At 35.3% G+C, this 16,265-nt stretch overlaps 1 protein-coding gene and 1 long non-coding RNA gene across 2 annotated transcripts; one reads left to right on the top strand and one right to left on the bottom strand.

The window, feature by feature from the left end:
- Positions 1 to 1,193: 1,193 nt before the first annotated feature.
- Positions 1,194 to 8,943, top strand: LOC102231653 (interferon-induced protein 44-like). The gene is made up of 8 exons (XM_014475334.2): positions 1,194 to 1,256; positions 1,824 to 1,872; positions 3,003 to 3,036; positions 3,253 to 3,457; positions 4,610 to 4,762; positions 4,887 to 5,055; positions 5,841 to 5,941; positions 6,028 to 8,943. The coding sequence occupies exons 2-8, from the start codon at positions 1,848 to 1,850 to the stop codon at positions 6,193 to 6,195; spliced, it is 855 nt and encodes a 284-aa protein (XP_014330820.2). The 5' UTR covers positions 1,194 to 1,256; positions 1,824 to 1,847; the 3' UTR covers positions 6,196 to 8,943.
- Positions 8,944 to 12,555: 3,612 nt separating this feature from the next.
- On the bottom strand, positions 12,556 to 15,919 carry LOC111609378. Its single transcript, XR_002753099.1, has 4 exons — positions 15,861 to 15,919; positions 15,117 to 15,143; positions 14,875 to 15,042; positions 12,556 to 13,754 (listed from the first exon to the last, which is right to left on the bottom strand). It is a non-coding gene; the product is annotated as an uncharacterized LOC111609378 (long non-coding RNA).
- Between the last annotated feature and the right edge of the window lie 346 nt (positions 15,920 to 16,265).

Below are 16,265 nucleotides of genomic sequence, written 5' to 3'. Positions count from 1 at the left end.
GGTGTAAATATTTACATTCAGTGTATAAGTAGAAGACTAGATTTCATATGTGACTTTATTTTCTTATTACCTTCTTCAAAATTCAAAAGTTCATGCACACTTAGCTTACTACTATCGTCCAACATGTGTGGAGGCTGTTGAGAAAACTGGCATGAAGAGGTGAGATCTCTCAAGGTTAACACAGAAAACAGATCATAAAGGCCTGAGAGAGACAAGTAATCTTGTATTTTGATTTACTGATGATTATAAAACAAGTTGTTTTGTTTTCAGATTTACTTATTTTGTATTTTTATTTACTGATGTGATTTACTGATGATTATGAAACACGTAATTTTGCATTTTGATTCATTGATGATTATAAAAAGAGTTGATGTAATACAAAGTAGATCAAGAAATGAAATACATGATGAATAAAGTTATGAACTAGAAGTTAAGAGAATTAAAACTCAAATGATTATTAAGGGAGAAGGAAACGATAGAAAAGATTTAGTATTAGAAATTCATCATATTTTATTTAGATTATATAGGGGTGGCATTGATGTTTGGTTTTGTTGGGTGCCAGCACATGAAGGAGTAAAAGGCAATGAAAAGGCAAATAAATTAACTAAAAGGGCATTAGAGGGGGAAATAACAATTTCAATTCCTTTTGGGAAAGGGGAAGGGAAATCACTTATTAAAAGTAAAGAAATGGAGAAATGGCAAAAAATGTGGAATGAAGATAAGAAAGGAAGAAGATTATATGAAGTACAAAAGTCAGTTCGAATTCGAAGCATTAATGAAAGAAACAGAAGAGAAGAAATAATAATTAGTAGATTAAGAGTAGGTCATACCTACTTAAATGACATGCTTTATACAATAGGGAGGAAAAATAATGATAAATGTGAGAGATGTGGAGAGAAAGAAAATGTAGAACACATATTGATGAACTGTAAGTCATATGAACTCGAAAGGGAAGAATTAAAGAGAATAGTTAGAAATATGGGGCATGAATGGAATCTTAAAGGTATATTAGGAAATGAAGGAAACATAACAGATATTCACAAATTAAGGAAAGCATTGTTTATTTATCTTAAGAATACAAAATTAAAAAATAGAATTTAATAGATGTGAAGTAATGCTGCTACACACTCATGTACAGCAGGTGGCGGTATGCACCTTAAAGTTGCTTGTGATCCGCCATAATAGAAAAGAAGAAAAAGAAGAAGAAGAAGAAGAAGAAGAAGAAGATAGAAAAGAAGAGGCGTTTAAGGACAAAGGTAGGAAAGACGTGTCTTCTTTATTTAAAAAATAAAATCATTCCAGAACACAGAAACACATCCTGTTCTGAATCCGTCGTTCGGACCTGATGGTGTTAATGCGGAAGCTGCTTTCACTAACCGAACCCGTACCGTTAAGTGTATTTACGACCTGTACTTTTCACACACACATCCGGAATAAATATTTTATACTTTTACTAAATTTTGGAATAAGATTCAACCTGATAATGTCTATCCAGAATATGCTTTTGCCTCATTTTCAAGAATATTTCTCCCAAATCCGAAAACGTGACAGAATAAGCTTCACTTTCTGTTTTAAGGTCTCCAGTTAAACCGGAACAAGAAGAAATAAGAGCTGAAATAAACGTTTTTTCATGTCAAGCTCTTATTTTTGTTCAATCTTGGTTTCTTTGACTTCCTAAACTTCATGTTATAAAAATAAAAATAGTCTTGAACTGATTAAGTTATCATCTCTGGATATAAATCCAGATCTGTTGTAAAATAAAAAAGACATAATGTTGGATTGGAAGTTAAACAATGCTTTATTATTTTTCTGTCCTTCATCAGAGTAGACATCATTTTCATCATCCTATGAGAGGACAAGCTTCAATACCACGTAAGTAAATACTATCAAATCACATGCATGAGAGGTACGCGCATCGGCCACTTTATTAGGTACACTCTTGCAATTGTGTTTCCACAGAGAGCAAATCCACCAGTCAGATAGCAGGAACTCACAATGAAAGCTGACTTCCTAGAGTTTAATATGGGCATCAAAGTGGGAAAGAGGGTGATGAAGTGCAAGGTCTGCTCTAAGTTGCTTTTTATATTGACAGCATGTTATATTTTATTTTATTTTTATTTTGTCTACAATTGCTACTCAGTTGTGGTTGTTGTGTGTCTTGTCTCTATGCTGCTGTAACTGCGAAATAATTTCCCTGCTGGGATGAATAAAGTAATTCTATTCTATTCTAAGTGAGTCTGATAGTACCATGGTTACTCCTGCTAGATTTCCTGGAATTTCAGGAACTGCTGATCTTTTCACCTTTACATAGGATGGTATAAAAAGAGGAAAAAAACAATTGTTGGCAATTGTTGATTTCAAAGATTGTTAAATTATGCAAAATGACACTAAATATCCAAAATGTTGAACATATGAAGCAACAGAAGCAAAACAAAGTAAATGTAAGGATAGGAAGAGAAATTCCTGGACAAACTTTAGGGATCTTAGTAGCTTTTAGTCTAGAGGACATTTGGGATGTGACAGAAGGTGAGATTTATGATGAAACCTTCAAATCTGCAGTAACTGTGTGATGCTCTCATGTCAATATGGACTAAAATACCTGATGAAGGTTCATGACACACAGAGAAGGAAGAAGGGAGTCCAACTCAGTACTAACAAGATGAAACCTAACAAAGTGGCAGTCAAATGTTTTCTGCTATAATGTAGCTTAGCAAACTTTACTTTTTTTTTTTTAAACTTTCATACTTTTGTAAAGCACGTCATATTTTTTCTGTAAGTATTAGAAATCTGTGTCAATAACTCCTGTCTTCCCAGCATGTTGGAATTGTTTAACTTCCTGACGCAAATGTATGCTTTCCCTGAAAATAAAATTGAGCATTGTGATTTACCTCTTAGACTCTTTACTCACCGTTCTTATTTTTAATCTTGTTTTTATTTGATCAATGCACTTTTAGCAGATTGACTTTTAAGAAAATAAATTACTCTAAATCTCTCTTTTACAGTTTTTGACAATCCTTGGATGCACGTTTCCTGGGGGTGAGTGAATGTGTTTTCATGCCATTAATGGTTTTCTCGCCTTATTTTGACGTCTAGCAAACAATTATCTTCATCTGTAATTAAGTTATTTAGACTTAGGAAATGTAGAAATAATATTCTATATAATTCACATTAAAACAGTGCATTTAATGTACTGTAAACTAATTATGTCCAGTTAAACTTCTGTCCTATTTGCCTTTTATTTCCTCATTTTAGCAGAGAACATGAGATACATCTGCATCATGTGGACAATTTTCGACCAGGAAATGGAGTCAGACACATCAGAGTTCTGCTGTATGGACCGGTCGGTGCCGGGAAGTCCAGCTTCATCACCTCTGTCAGTAATGCTTTGCGAAGGAGAGTGACCTGTGAAGCTCTGGCCAATGCTGCTAACAGTTCCGGCCAAAGTTTTTCCAAGAAGGTGAATATTTATTTTTCTTTGTTTTAAGACACGAAATAGATACCGTCTTGTATCACTTAGATATTTTATGGTTTTAAAAGGTAAGGTGCTGTACATGTAAACATTCAACAATATGTGAATGCTGGTTGAAACACAGTTGAGGGAGAGAGAGGATGAATATGTCGATGGTCCAATAAGCTTCATCTGCGAAGTTTCACAAGTGAAAGAGACTAAAGGTCAGGCTACATTTGTCTGGATATTTTCAACAGATATTGTTTTCCAATTAAAGAAAAACACATTACTATGATTGACTGCCTTTATTTACATGAAGTAATGCCTATTATGGCCAGCAGGTGACATTGACAAAGACAAAATTCAGAAGGAGGAGAGAGTGTTTTCATACCTGATACTCCAGTAGTCTTGGACGAAATTGCGACATTTGTTACATTTTTAGCTGGTGCGGTTCACGTTCACACTGCTCTGTGTCAAATGATACCGACTCTTTACAAACCTCCTCGCCTGTGGGGGCGCTGCACTGAGAACCACTGAAGAAGACAGGAGCTTCCTTTTTTAAAAATGGAGTGGCATCAGATTTTAGCGGTCGAAAGATACCTTTCAGAGGAACCCAGCTGCAAAGGGAAAGAGTAATTAAAAGGATTATTTCACCAAATATTGACCTCTGACCCTTTCCCCTAAGCTAAAAGGAAAGGATTATGTCGTTCAAAAATGTAATTGTTTAATTAAATAGGAAACCATCATTTGTTAATGTTCTGCTAATGTCCCAAAAACCTCAATTTCACAGTTGCAGTGTTTAGATTAAATATGAAAAACAGTTAAAATCACATGAATAAGTTTGTCCGGGGGGCAACACAGAAACGGTTTCAGACATAGTTTCAAACATTAAAACCTATAATTAAAGTAAGCACATATTTTAGAACCATCTCCAATAAGCTGGAAGCTTCTAAAAATGTTCAGAGGAACCTGCCCTAAACTGGTTGATATAAATTTTACATTATGTCTGATAACACAAGATTTTTGATCATTTATTTGTCCCAGAAAATAATGCTTGAACTAAGGAGCGAGGGAGAAACGTCAGTAGTTCATTTAGTACATTGGTGGTTTTCTTTTGCTGTTTTTTTTGTCTTGATGGTTTTCTGACATATTGTCTGTTAGTATTTAACTCATAGAATCCGAAAAGGAGGCAAAGGAAACTATCACTGCCTTGTGTTGAATGACACCATGGGCCTGGAGGAAGGACATGGAAGAGGAATCCACACTCACGACATCAAGCTGGCTATGATGGGGCACGTAAAGGAGGGCTACAAGGTATATTTAGCTAAAAATTCCTATTCCTTCCAACTTCTAGTAACATTGTCAGCAAAACAGTAAAAGCTTAATTTATCTGTCAAATCCTTAGATTCATAAATGACCATTATTTCACATTTTACAGTTTAATCCGCTGGCTCCACTGTCTAATTGGGATCCCGGCTACAACTCATCCCCATCTCTAAATGACAGAGTCCATGTTATGGTTTGTGTTCATAATGCGAATGCACCAGAAATTAAGTCCTCCATTTTACAGAAACTGAGGGACATCGGAGACACTGCCCAGAAATTGGGTAAGAAACCAACCATAACCTGGAGAAGAGTATTAATTAAAAAACAAAAACAGAAGTATGTTTATTTTTTAATAATTCAAGAAAAAAGAACCTTGCTGGAAAAGAAATGTCTAAATTGATCCATATTAAACTTAACTTGGATTATCATGGAAAGTGGGATTCATTTCAGTAATTCAGTGCAAAAGTGAAGCTGATACCAAACAGATTTACAGTATATAGAATAACCCACATATAGACCATTTTAGGTGCATCTGCCAGAGGTTTTTTTTTTTAGGATTATTCTGTTCGACCACATGGATTTGGTGTCTTTGGAGACCAGAAATTGTCATTTTTGAAACCAGGTCTCCAGAGTTTTAAAAGTTTCATGCCAGCCATGTCTTGTAGCTCCATCTCTCTCTGTTTGTGCCACATTCGCCTCACTCTCACGAATATGGTGGGTTCTGCATTTTTGTGTCGTTCTGTGGCCGTGTTACAGCGCCACCGACTGGACACATTGATAGCCATATATTATGGCTATCAGTTGTTTTCATCTAAACTCCTTGTGTGATCTATAGATTGTTGCCAAGAGGAATATTAGTGACACCATAATCAACAATGTAGATGAGTTGAAGGCATTCACTACATCTTGCTTCTTGAGCCACAGGCTGAAATAATGACATAAAAAATCTCACACTGTCATAATGATTCTGGATGTGAGTTTGACTTGAATTACTGGCAATATTTTTTTCCTCAGCTTTAATATAAATGTCACTCTTCTCATAACAGATGCATTTCTGTATCCATAGGTGTTCCTCAACTGGCTGTTCTCACAAACATTGACGAGGCGTGTAATGATACCAAGATTAATTTAAGAAATGTCTACAGGAGCAAGAATTTAAAGAAAAAAGTAAGTTTCAGTTGGACTTTTAAGAAACTCAATCACTTTTAACAACTGACTCAAAAAGAAAACAAATGTTTGATTTTTTTCTGTAGATTTCTGAGTTACATGCAAGCTTGGGGATTCCAGAAAGCCACATCCTTCCTGTGAAGAACTATAGTCACGAAATCCAAACATGTTCAGATGTTGATACTTTGATCCTGAGAGCGGTGAGACGGATGATTGATTTGGGACATGACTTCACGGACAGAGAGCTGAGATGAGTTGGAGTCTGAGGAAGTAACAAGCGTGGACAACAAAGCCGCTTATCTTCAAGTAACGCAGGAAAAGACTACTGTTGTATTGAAGTTGTGCTAAGAGGAGTTGGACTGTCCATGAAGCTATTCAAGTCTGAAAGAGCATCTCAGTGTTGAACATGAGCACCGACGTCCACAACACTGATATCAGCGCCCATATTTCTAAAGAAGTATTTTTTTCAAATAAGTTACATGAATGGTCAGTTGTTCTTGATGCACTTAAAAGATGAATGGTACTTTAGCAATAACCTAAGTAACATATTAGAACAATATATAGCATTGTTGTTGAGTCTAAATATCTATTTATTAAATAATTAATAACAGAAAGAGTTTCTGAATAGAAAATGATGCTTATCAGTATATCGTTTTTCATTAAAATGCAATTAGTTACAGACCTTATAATTATCTCTATTAAAAATGATGACGGCATATAAAAGCCACAGTAGATGAGAAAAAAACAGACATTTTGAGATTAATCTCAGAATCTTTCTGGAAAAACAAGAAAATTTCAGTTCGAAATATCCAATATTTTCCACAATGATGAAATTTTTGTAAAAAAGGAAAGAAATGTATTTAATTATTTACACCTTTATTTAACTAGGAAACGGAGTACAATTTACCTTCATTCAGAGTAGACAAAAGCTGAGAATATACTGATGTTGAAACACCTACAGCTACATGCATCGCATCAAAACAGCAACATAGCCACCAAAGCAATAATTGAAAACCAGAAGATATTAGACTACTTATTAATACAATTCTATTATTGAACAGTCAAAACATTTATAAGTGGATGTTTGTTACATGTCTTAAAATCCGTTGCAGTTCTGTCTATTTTAACTCATTTCCATTTTTTATACACAACACGTGTCTGAAGGCCCTTCACAAAAAAACATCAACACAATCCAACACACCCATACAGATCAGTGAGAAAAGCCTGTATAGATTAAAGACATTGGGGATTTAAATTTAACTTTGTTTGCACATTTAAACCAGAAAAATTAATAAATGACTGAACAAATTACATGAACACAGTTTAATGGAACATTCATGATTTTTTGGACTTTAGAAGAAAGTCTTGGTACCTGGAGAAAAACATGCTAACTCTAGGATTTGAACCCCAAACCTTCTTGTTCCGTACATGTTTCCATTTGTACAAACAGGAACTCAGACATTAATCCTGAACAATATTACTTTCTGATTTATTTGGTTCCGTTTGCTGATTTTTCTCTTACCTCCAAAAAATACACCAACAGTGAAAACAACACAACTACAAAAAGAATCAGAAATCCAAGGATCACATACCTAAGCAGAGGGTTAGTTCCACTTGGTTGAAAATACGTTTGCATTTGATAGACTGCATCTGCGTTTTTAGAACAGGTTAGTAACCCTGACACACTTTCATGGAAGAGGACATGAACTTCTAAGTCGACGTTCGGATAGACCTCTGACCAGCTCCTCCCAGCAGTGGAGTAGTCTGGATCTCGGGTGTGGTGCATCAGTACCAGGATGACTTTTTTATGGACTGTACAAAAGCAGAAAAAAATATGACTAGTTCAGTCTGTATCTACACACCATGATGTTTCAGTCCAAATATTTAACACTACAAATGTCTAACAGATTGCTACCACAGATACAAAAATGTAAAAATTTAACCTCAAACATCTTTTTATCAACAGAAAACTTGTTGGACTTTTTCAAAACTTGTTGAACAAGTCCAACAAGTTTAAAATTGGCACACACAAGTTAGGCACATTTTAGGAATACAATTCACCTTCATTCAATATGTGCCTAATTATGGTTTAGGCACATTTGGCCTAAACCATGTTTGGTTATATTGCAGCAGTTACTGGGAGTGGACTATTTATATTTCCCAGGATGCTTAGGGGCATCCTGTTTGTGTCCTGGGTTGCAACATGGATGAGATGGAAGTGTGATACATTGATTTGTTTTTTATGTGTTATGAAAGCAAATATTGACTTTAATGGAACTGTCAGTTTGCAATGTGTGAAGATAATGTGTTTTAACATTACTTCATCTCTTTTCAAAATAAATGTTACCCAGCAAAATTCAGCATAGTGTTTAATAAAATCCATTATCAGATCAATTATTTTGTTCATGTAAATTGAACCAAGAATTAAAAATCCAAGAACTTAAAATAATTCAACAATCCAAGTGAAAATAATCCAAACGTGTAACTAGGTGAAGGCAGTTTTCTTGCATTTATGATGTGGAATAACTGTTTTAAATTATCTATCAACTTGAACTTTAATTTCTGACTTAAATCAAAAACAGTTTTCCAATGAAATCTATTTTAATTTTCAACGCAGCAAGTGAACTTTCATTTTCAAGTTATGCCACCTTCAAATGTTTTACAGTGATGTAAAACAACAGATTTCCTTTGACTTTCCTTTACTTAGCTGAAATGTTCACAAAACCATTTCAGCTATGTTTGCTAAATTGTGCTTTAACCATGGTAAGTATTTTATAGATACAATAAATTAGTGTCTGCTGTTGTGGTTACAGCTTCTGAAGAGGACAGTGATAATTCTGACAGTGCAAATTGTCATAGCTTTGATACCAACTGTAGGAAATTGGAGAACTGTAGTACTTCTGATTTCAGTGTCTCTTTTGAGAAAATCTGTAGAGTAATTTTCTATGGTTTGATCTGTAATCTTATAGACATTCATTGCTAATAAAAGTGATTTGATGTCACACTGGTGTCTTTATTGTAAGTATTGCTACAATTTGTTAGATTAACTTGGCGGAAAAGAAACATTTGTGATTTTTTTTTCAAAATACAAAAACATTTTCTACCATGAGGTTTGGATAATCACTCTGCTCAAATAAATATAAGAATGTCTTATGTGAATATAAATATTTTTTTACTGAATAATCACCTAAGAAGGAAGATGAATAGCTTCAATTAGTCAAAATTATTTATGTTTAAGTCAATATTTGACCTTAAGGTTAAGTCTCTGTCTCACCCCAACCTTAGACTCCTTTCCAGATGGAAGGATGTCAGTGATTTTGTTTCTCATCTGTTCTTCAATTTATTTAGATCGATTGATCTACTGAGATCTATTAGCTTACTTATATGCTCATGTGATTTCTTAATGCAACAGGCCAGGCGTGATGAGTAAAACTGAACTCCACTGTAAAGAAATTTTGGTTAATTTGTGATTTTACATCAAAAAGGTACATACTTTTTCCTTATGGGTTCAGACTAGTTTGGCCTTTTCCCCCTTTATAAATTAAATCAGCATTTAAAATGTGCTTTTTTTGCATTGACTAAGAGTAGCTTTGTCTAATTTATAATTTAGTTTTTCAGCAAACCAAAAGGAAAAATGTTACCTGATTACTTACTTGGCATGTTTTGCATGGCTGCCTCCACATCTGAACCAACACGGGAGATGATGGGGCAGAAAACAATGGTGCACTCTCCATCCTGGTTTGTGCCCTCCAGCCTAACACTACTTCTCACTTGGTCCATCAGCTCTACATCGGCGCCATGAGTCACCCCGGTGGTGATTGTCTCGACTTTAACTGGTGCTGTTTAGCAAATTGTAAAGCAGAGAGAAACGTGAAGAGAGCAGAGAAAATCAGAGCATGTTCCTTATTTGCATGACCTGAGATGATGACTCACCTGAAAGACAGGGCATCTTCTGGCTCCTTCAGAAACAAACACAAAGATTCAACCATTCATCAGTTGTTATTTTTTTAAATAGGTTTTTCAATAAATTAGAAAATTATCAAAACATAATACTTTACAAATTCTCTATTTTCATAGGGTCCAGATCAAATAAGTCTACTTGCCAAACAAGCAGACCTTGGTCATAAATCTATTATGCTTACTGATGGCATTGCGGACAGGTCCCAAGTTCAGTTTTTATTTTCTTCAGATTTTCCTTCCATTCAACTTTCCATCGATGTACTTGAATTAGCAAGCATATCAATGCTTCTTTCACAATGGACTATAGTGGCTTAGCCTTCATTTGGAGAGTGCCTACCAATTTCTCAGTTCATGAATTTTTCCAATTATTAGGTCATAATATTCTTTCTGCGTTTAAGATGCCTTTTATATTGGTTCCATGAAATATTCTACTTGTCTGGTAGACAATTAGAATATTGTCTACAATAAACCATAATCATTATTAGAAAGACGATTATAATTTGAATAATCATCATCATCAATAATCATCAAAATGCGCACAAATATACATTTGAAATTTATTGTGTGTGTGTGAGATATACGTTTATATAAGTTTCAGTTTTTGAAATGATTTATTTAAGTTTTTTTGTTTCTTTTGGCCTTTGTTTGAGAGTGGTAAGAAAAGAAAGCGGGTTGTGAGACAGAAGCAAGATATGCGGACGGGTAATCACTCGAGTCAGTGATAGCGCCCACACGCTCTACCCCGAAATGATTTCTCGAAATAATTTAAGTTTTTTAAAGATTTTATAATTTATTAAGCTATCTCTATAGGCATAAAAATCGTTTTGTTTACTAAAAACATCTAGGTTACCGGACCTGGATTGACGAACTGTTTGTGTAGCTGCGGTCCAGAAAAGAACAGGTACATAAACATCAGAACATCTGACGCAGTGACAGCTTTCATGCCAGAGCTGTGAAAAACAACGCCCACCTCCCGCTCCTCTCTACTCTCCATTACAGACACACACACACACACGCACACACACACACGCCCCGACAAACCCATTAACTGCGCCCTAAAGACCGCGAGAGACGCTAACGCGACTCTAACGGGACTCTAGCAAAAGTGGTCACATGTTTACGCTGCTGTCGTTCCTTTTCCCTTAACAATAACCGCAAAGCGCCTTGTGTCTTCTTGTTACGTATTTACACAGGAAAAGAATGTCAGAAGTATCAAGACCAGAAGTCCCCTTTATTAGTTGAAGCTGTTTTCGTTACTATACATCACCTAATGTTCACTAACAACAACCAAATAGTTAAAAAGCTTGATTCTTACCTTTGCTGTGCTGCTGGTTTTGCTGTACTGCTGCTGGGAGTGACACGCAGTTTGCACGAATGACTTTCACTTTCATTTCAGATAAGTATGGAAGCCCCACCGTTTTATAAAAATTGTATCTCATAGTTTTGACTTAGCTAACTCATAATTATGAGATAGTATGTGTGATATAATAATAATATAGTATAAAATTATTATTATATTATTGTTATAATTATGAGATACTATATCTTTGTATCATACTTTAAGACTGTCTCATAATAATGAGTCATTATTATGACAATGCATTTTTTTAAACAGTGCCAGAAATGGGCTTCTAGTCTCATGATTTATAAGAACCCCAATCAAAAACCTCTTAGGGTTTACTGATAAACAGACTAAACATTAATTATGTATTATGTTGTTAATTTATTTATTCATTTTGAACATGAAAGAAGTACAAAAGCACACACATAAACAAGGAATGCAAAAGACATAGTTCCATCCATCTTCTGTTCACCCTTGTCCCTAATGGGGTCGGGAGGGTTGCCAGTGCACACCCACACACTCACACCTAGGGAGAATTTAGAGAGACCAATTAACCTGACAGTCATGTTTTTGGACTGTGGGAGGAAGCCGGAGTACCCGGAGAGAACCCACGCATGCACAGGGAGAACATGCAAACTCCATGCAGAAAGACCCCAGCCCGGGAATCGAACCCAGGCCAGGACCTTCTTGCTGCAAGGCAACAGTGCTACCAACTGCGCCACTGTGCAGCCCTAAGACATAGTTTTGTACTGCAATAATCTTAACATACAAAGTCTTACATGATGTGGTATTAACAACAAACATATGGATTCTGTTTTCTTAATTTGTACTTGTGATTAGTAATGCTGAGTGTTTATTGTTATTATTTTAATTGTGCTTAGTTAATGTTATTGTGTCTTTGATTATGTTGTAAAATTTTTCAGTTTGTAGTTGGTTTAGTGATTTGTTGACATGGTTTGAACTTCAGGGCCACCATATTATCCTATGTACAAGTCTTTGAATCTGAGTATAAAATAATTAAGAACTGCACAGTATTCTTTTCTTATTTTGTAAATCTGACTTTATGATCACGTTATTTTTGTTTTTATACTTTTACTTTTGCGTGAACCTGTAATGTTTGACTTTCCTGTCATTTTGCTCCCTTTACCTAAATTTCTAAATTAAAGCATAATAAAGATTATTTTTATTCTATTCCAATTTGCCACTTAAATTTTAAGGTCAAAATTGATAGACATTTAGAACTACTTCTGATTTTATCCACTTTGACAACAGATTTAGTTCCATCTGAAGAAAACAAACCCTAGAGATGATGCTATTACCTCCATATTTACCTGTGAATATGGTGTTATCTTGGTGATGGGCTAACTTTTCAGATTATAGCTAAAAATTCAAGTTTGGTTCCTCAACACAATTTCTCTCAATTTTTTGGGTGAATTTAATCAAGTTTTGATGTTTTCTCTTATTCACGCGTCATTCCATCATTTTCATTAGATCTCTTTGCACTGACTGAGTACTGCAGCACACAAAAGAGCTAAACATAAACCCGCATTATGTCTATGACATTATCACACCAAGGCTGATAATATTCTATTGTTCTTTCAAACTTTATTGATCATTTTTCAGAGTAAACAGTTCCCAAATATCATGTTGCAATAGTTATAGGCAGAGGTCTAATTCGAGGTTACAACATGCATTAAGAAGAGTCACGAGAATTCATTCATTCAAAGGGTCTAGTTGACCTTCAGTAAAAAGCAACTAAATAGACAGTTTATTATACCAGCATCACAATCATAAACACTTTATTTTGACATAGTCTAACAATTGCAAGATACTTTTTTGCAGAGTAAGATATTTTTATTTCAATGTAATGTCATAATAAATGCCTTTGGAGCCTATGAAGCAAGTAAGATAAGTATCTGTGACTACAAATATAGTAACTCTGGCTGAGCTGTTCTCTAGTCTCTGCCTATAACTGTGCCTGTGTTCATATAGACAATTTTGTAATGACTCTGTGTGTAAGAGACATTAAACAACTCGTATTTACAAACAAGTTGTAGAATTAATGATGGTATTAAGGAAGTCTGTCTTTAATAACTTTTGGTTTTCTTACATAGAACAGCAAAACTGAAATCAAACGAGAAAGCTGAGTACCAAACCAAATCACAAGCCTCACCCAAAGCCTGTCTAGATGCCAGAACCAGTTCCAGAGCCTCATCCAAAACCTGTCATCAGACAATACCCATGAAAAAACACAACACAATAGCCAATAGCCATACCCAACCAAAGCCCAATTCTGATCTGAATTCTTTTTGTGTCCTTCTAAAAAATGTCTTATTTCCAACACTGCCTTGTGATTTTGTGCACAGCTCAGTAATCCTGGGACACTTTCATGGAAGAAAACGTGAACATCCAGGACAACGTTTTCAGTGCATTCTGACCACTTTATCCCAGCCGTTGAGTAGTCAGCATCTCGGGTGTGGTGCATCAAAACCAGGATGATTCTTCGACCATCTGTTGAAAAATAGGAGAGAAATGTGAGATGTAGGCAGAACTGGACATCCTAAAAGGAGGACAAGGCTAACCTTCTGAGCTTAGAAATGATCCCTTATTTAATATTTCTTGATTCTACTGGAAGAACAGGACAAATATATCACCATAAAGAATTTTGGATTTGGAAAGATGCGTTTGTCTGTATTTTCACAAATTGTTCAAATTTCCACACTGAAACACCACTGAATGTGAATAACTCAGGACTGTGTCACATTTAAAATAAGAAATCCTTCTATACATTGTATTCCACTTATCCAAGATAAGGTCACAGACTGATGTGGGAAAACAAAGCAAGGTTCATTATTGGCTTGTTCTTAGGTACCTCAAGGTGCCTCTAAGGAATACATACAATACCTTAGCCTAAGATTAGTAAAGTGAAGTCCTAGTCTCATAGTCTACGTGGATTATTTAATTTCCCTTTGGGATCAATAAAGTATTTTAGAATTGAATTGAGTAGGCTGAGTTCCAATAACAACTTTTAGCTTTACTTAATTTTATTTTTGCTATTAATCAAATTGCACCACTCAGCCACACTACAGTCAACTGTCATCTTTAGGATCTATGAAGTATTTTTGAATTCAAATCAAGACACTTAAGACTCTCCTTTGTGACTTTGTTACTGTCTTGATGTGGCTCTGAAGGTTCTGGTCTGAGTCCATCACCCAGATTTCAGACCCCATCACTAGTTTCTAACTAGTAAATAATTGAAGATGTGCTGATTCTAGATCATCCCTTTTTGGGTCCAAAGATAACAACTTCAGTTTTGTTTCTGTTCTGCTAAAGAAAGTTATGGTACATTCACATATTAATTTGTTCTATGCATTCACGCAGCTCACTCTTGAATGGGATCCTGATCTTCTGGTAAAATTGCAATATAGAGCTGTGTATCACCAGCATAGTTATGGCAATATTTTTTTGTTATAATCTGAGCTAGAGAATGTAAGTGAAACAGCCAGGTACGACTTTTAGAACAAATGATGCGCTTACTTGCAACTTTTTGAGAACTGATAAACAACGAAACCATCTCGTAATAATTTAATCCATAAAGAAACAACCAAATGTAAACATTCTGATTCCTTACATGGGACTTTTTCCAGGGCTGCCTGCACATCTGAGCCAACACGAGATGTGATTGGACAGAAAAGGATGATGTGTTGTGCATCCCGACTTGTATCCTTTTGGATGACTTGGTTCATCAGATCCACATCTGCTCCAAAGGTTTCCCCTGTAGTGATTGTCTGAACTTTAGCTGGTGGGGGAAGAAAACAAAAAGGTTATGACACTACAAATCCACACTTCATGTCGGCTGACATATTCACTCACCTACAGGATTCCTCATGTTTTGGTTACCTAACAGAAAGAAACACAAAGTAAGATACAGTCTTCCTCATGATTGTGTTGCATACTGACCTGGACTAGGAGGCCATTATGACCAACAAAATGTGTTATTAACCCCAATGTTGCAGCAACTAAGTGGTACAGAGGATCTTATTGTGACATACTTGTAGCAAGACGAGGCAGTCTGAGGACAGTGATTAAGTTATTAACATGTTGGTGATGGACAAAGTGAGGTTCACTATCAACAGGAAATGGAGGGATTAGCCTTTGTCCCATCGAAGTGCAGTCTAAGGCTGAACTGTAATTTCCTCCCACATGTTTTTCACAACAAATGTATTTTTATTTCTACATCATTCATTTTGTAAACATGTTTGCAATGCATGATTTCTGCCCGTTTTGTTTGTTTTTTTAAAACCCAACACCATATATCTAAATCTATGAGGAGTATAAATAATTTCGGGCTTAACTGTATGTTAGTAGCCATTATATAAGGAATCTTGCGCCTTATCTGTTCTTTGTCTGTTCAAAAATCATTCAGATAAGTGTGCAAAGCTAACAATTATACATTCACTTAAAAAGACAAAGCTAGATATGAAGTCAGTCTTCAATTCATCGTTTATATTCAGTGTTTTACATACGAGTATTCAAACAAAAATTAGATTCCCTTATCAGCCCTGTCATATGAAGAAGGAAAGTTTCCAGCAAAGCAAAACGTTTTTCAAATCCTACCTCTGCTGTGTTTCTGCTGCTGTGGAGTTAAACACTAACTGAGTCTGCTAAAAGAACAAACAGGCCAGAGAGGTTTTTGTACTTTCACTTTCTGTTCTGAGAAGCTCTCTGGTTTATAAGAAACCCACTAGTTGTTATTAAAAGGATGACTGGATGATAACAGAGTGATTGCAGTGCAGTTTTGTACAACTAAGAAGAGATAGGACAGTGTTTTATTGTTGCTGACAACAGTCAAAAGCCTTTATCAACACCCATATTGCAATTTTTATAACTGCTGACCTCTGTTACAGTATTGTGTACTAAATGTTTCACTGTAGTGGAGTACAAAAACATGATAGCATAGGAAAAAACACATTTGATGCGGTAGGATTCACACTTTAATTTGAGAAACAAGGCTGTTTCCAA

The sequence above is a fragment of the Xiphophorus maculatus genome, chromosome 7 (assembly GCF_002775205.1).
Source record: "Xiphophorus maculatus strain JP 163 A chromosome 7, X_maculatus-5.0-male, whole genome shotgun sequence".
Lineage (NCBI taxonomy): Eukaryota > Metazoa > Chordata > Actinopteri > Cyprinodontiformes > Poeciliidae > Xiphophorus > Xiphophorus maculatus.
Note: the sequence above shows the minus strand (reverse complement) of the source record. Positions and strands in the feature narration are given on the sequence as shown.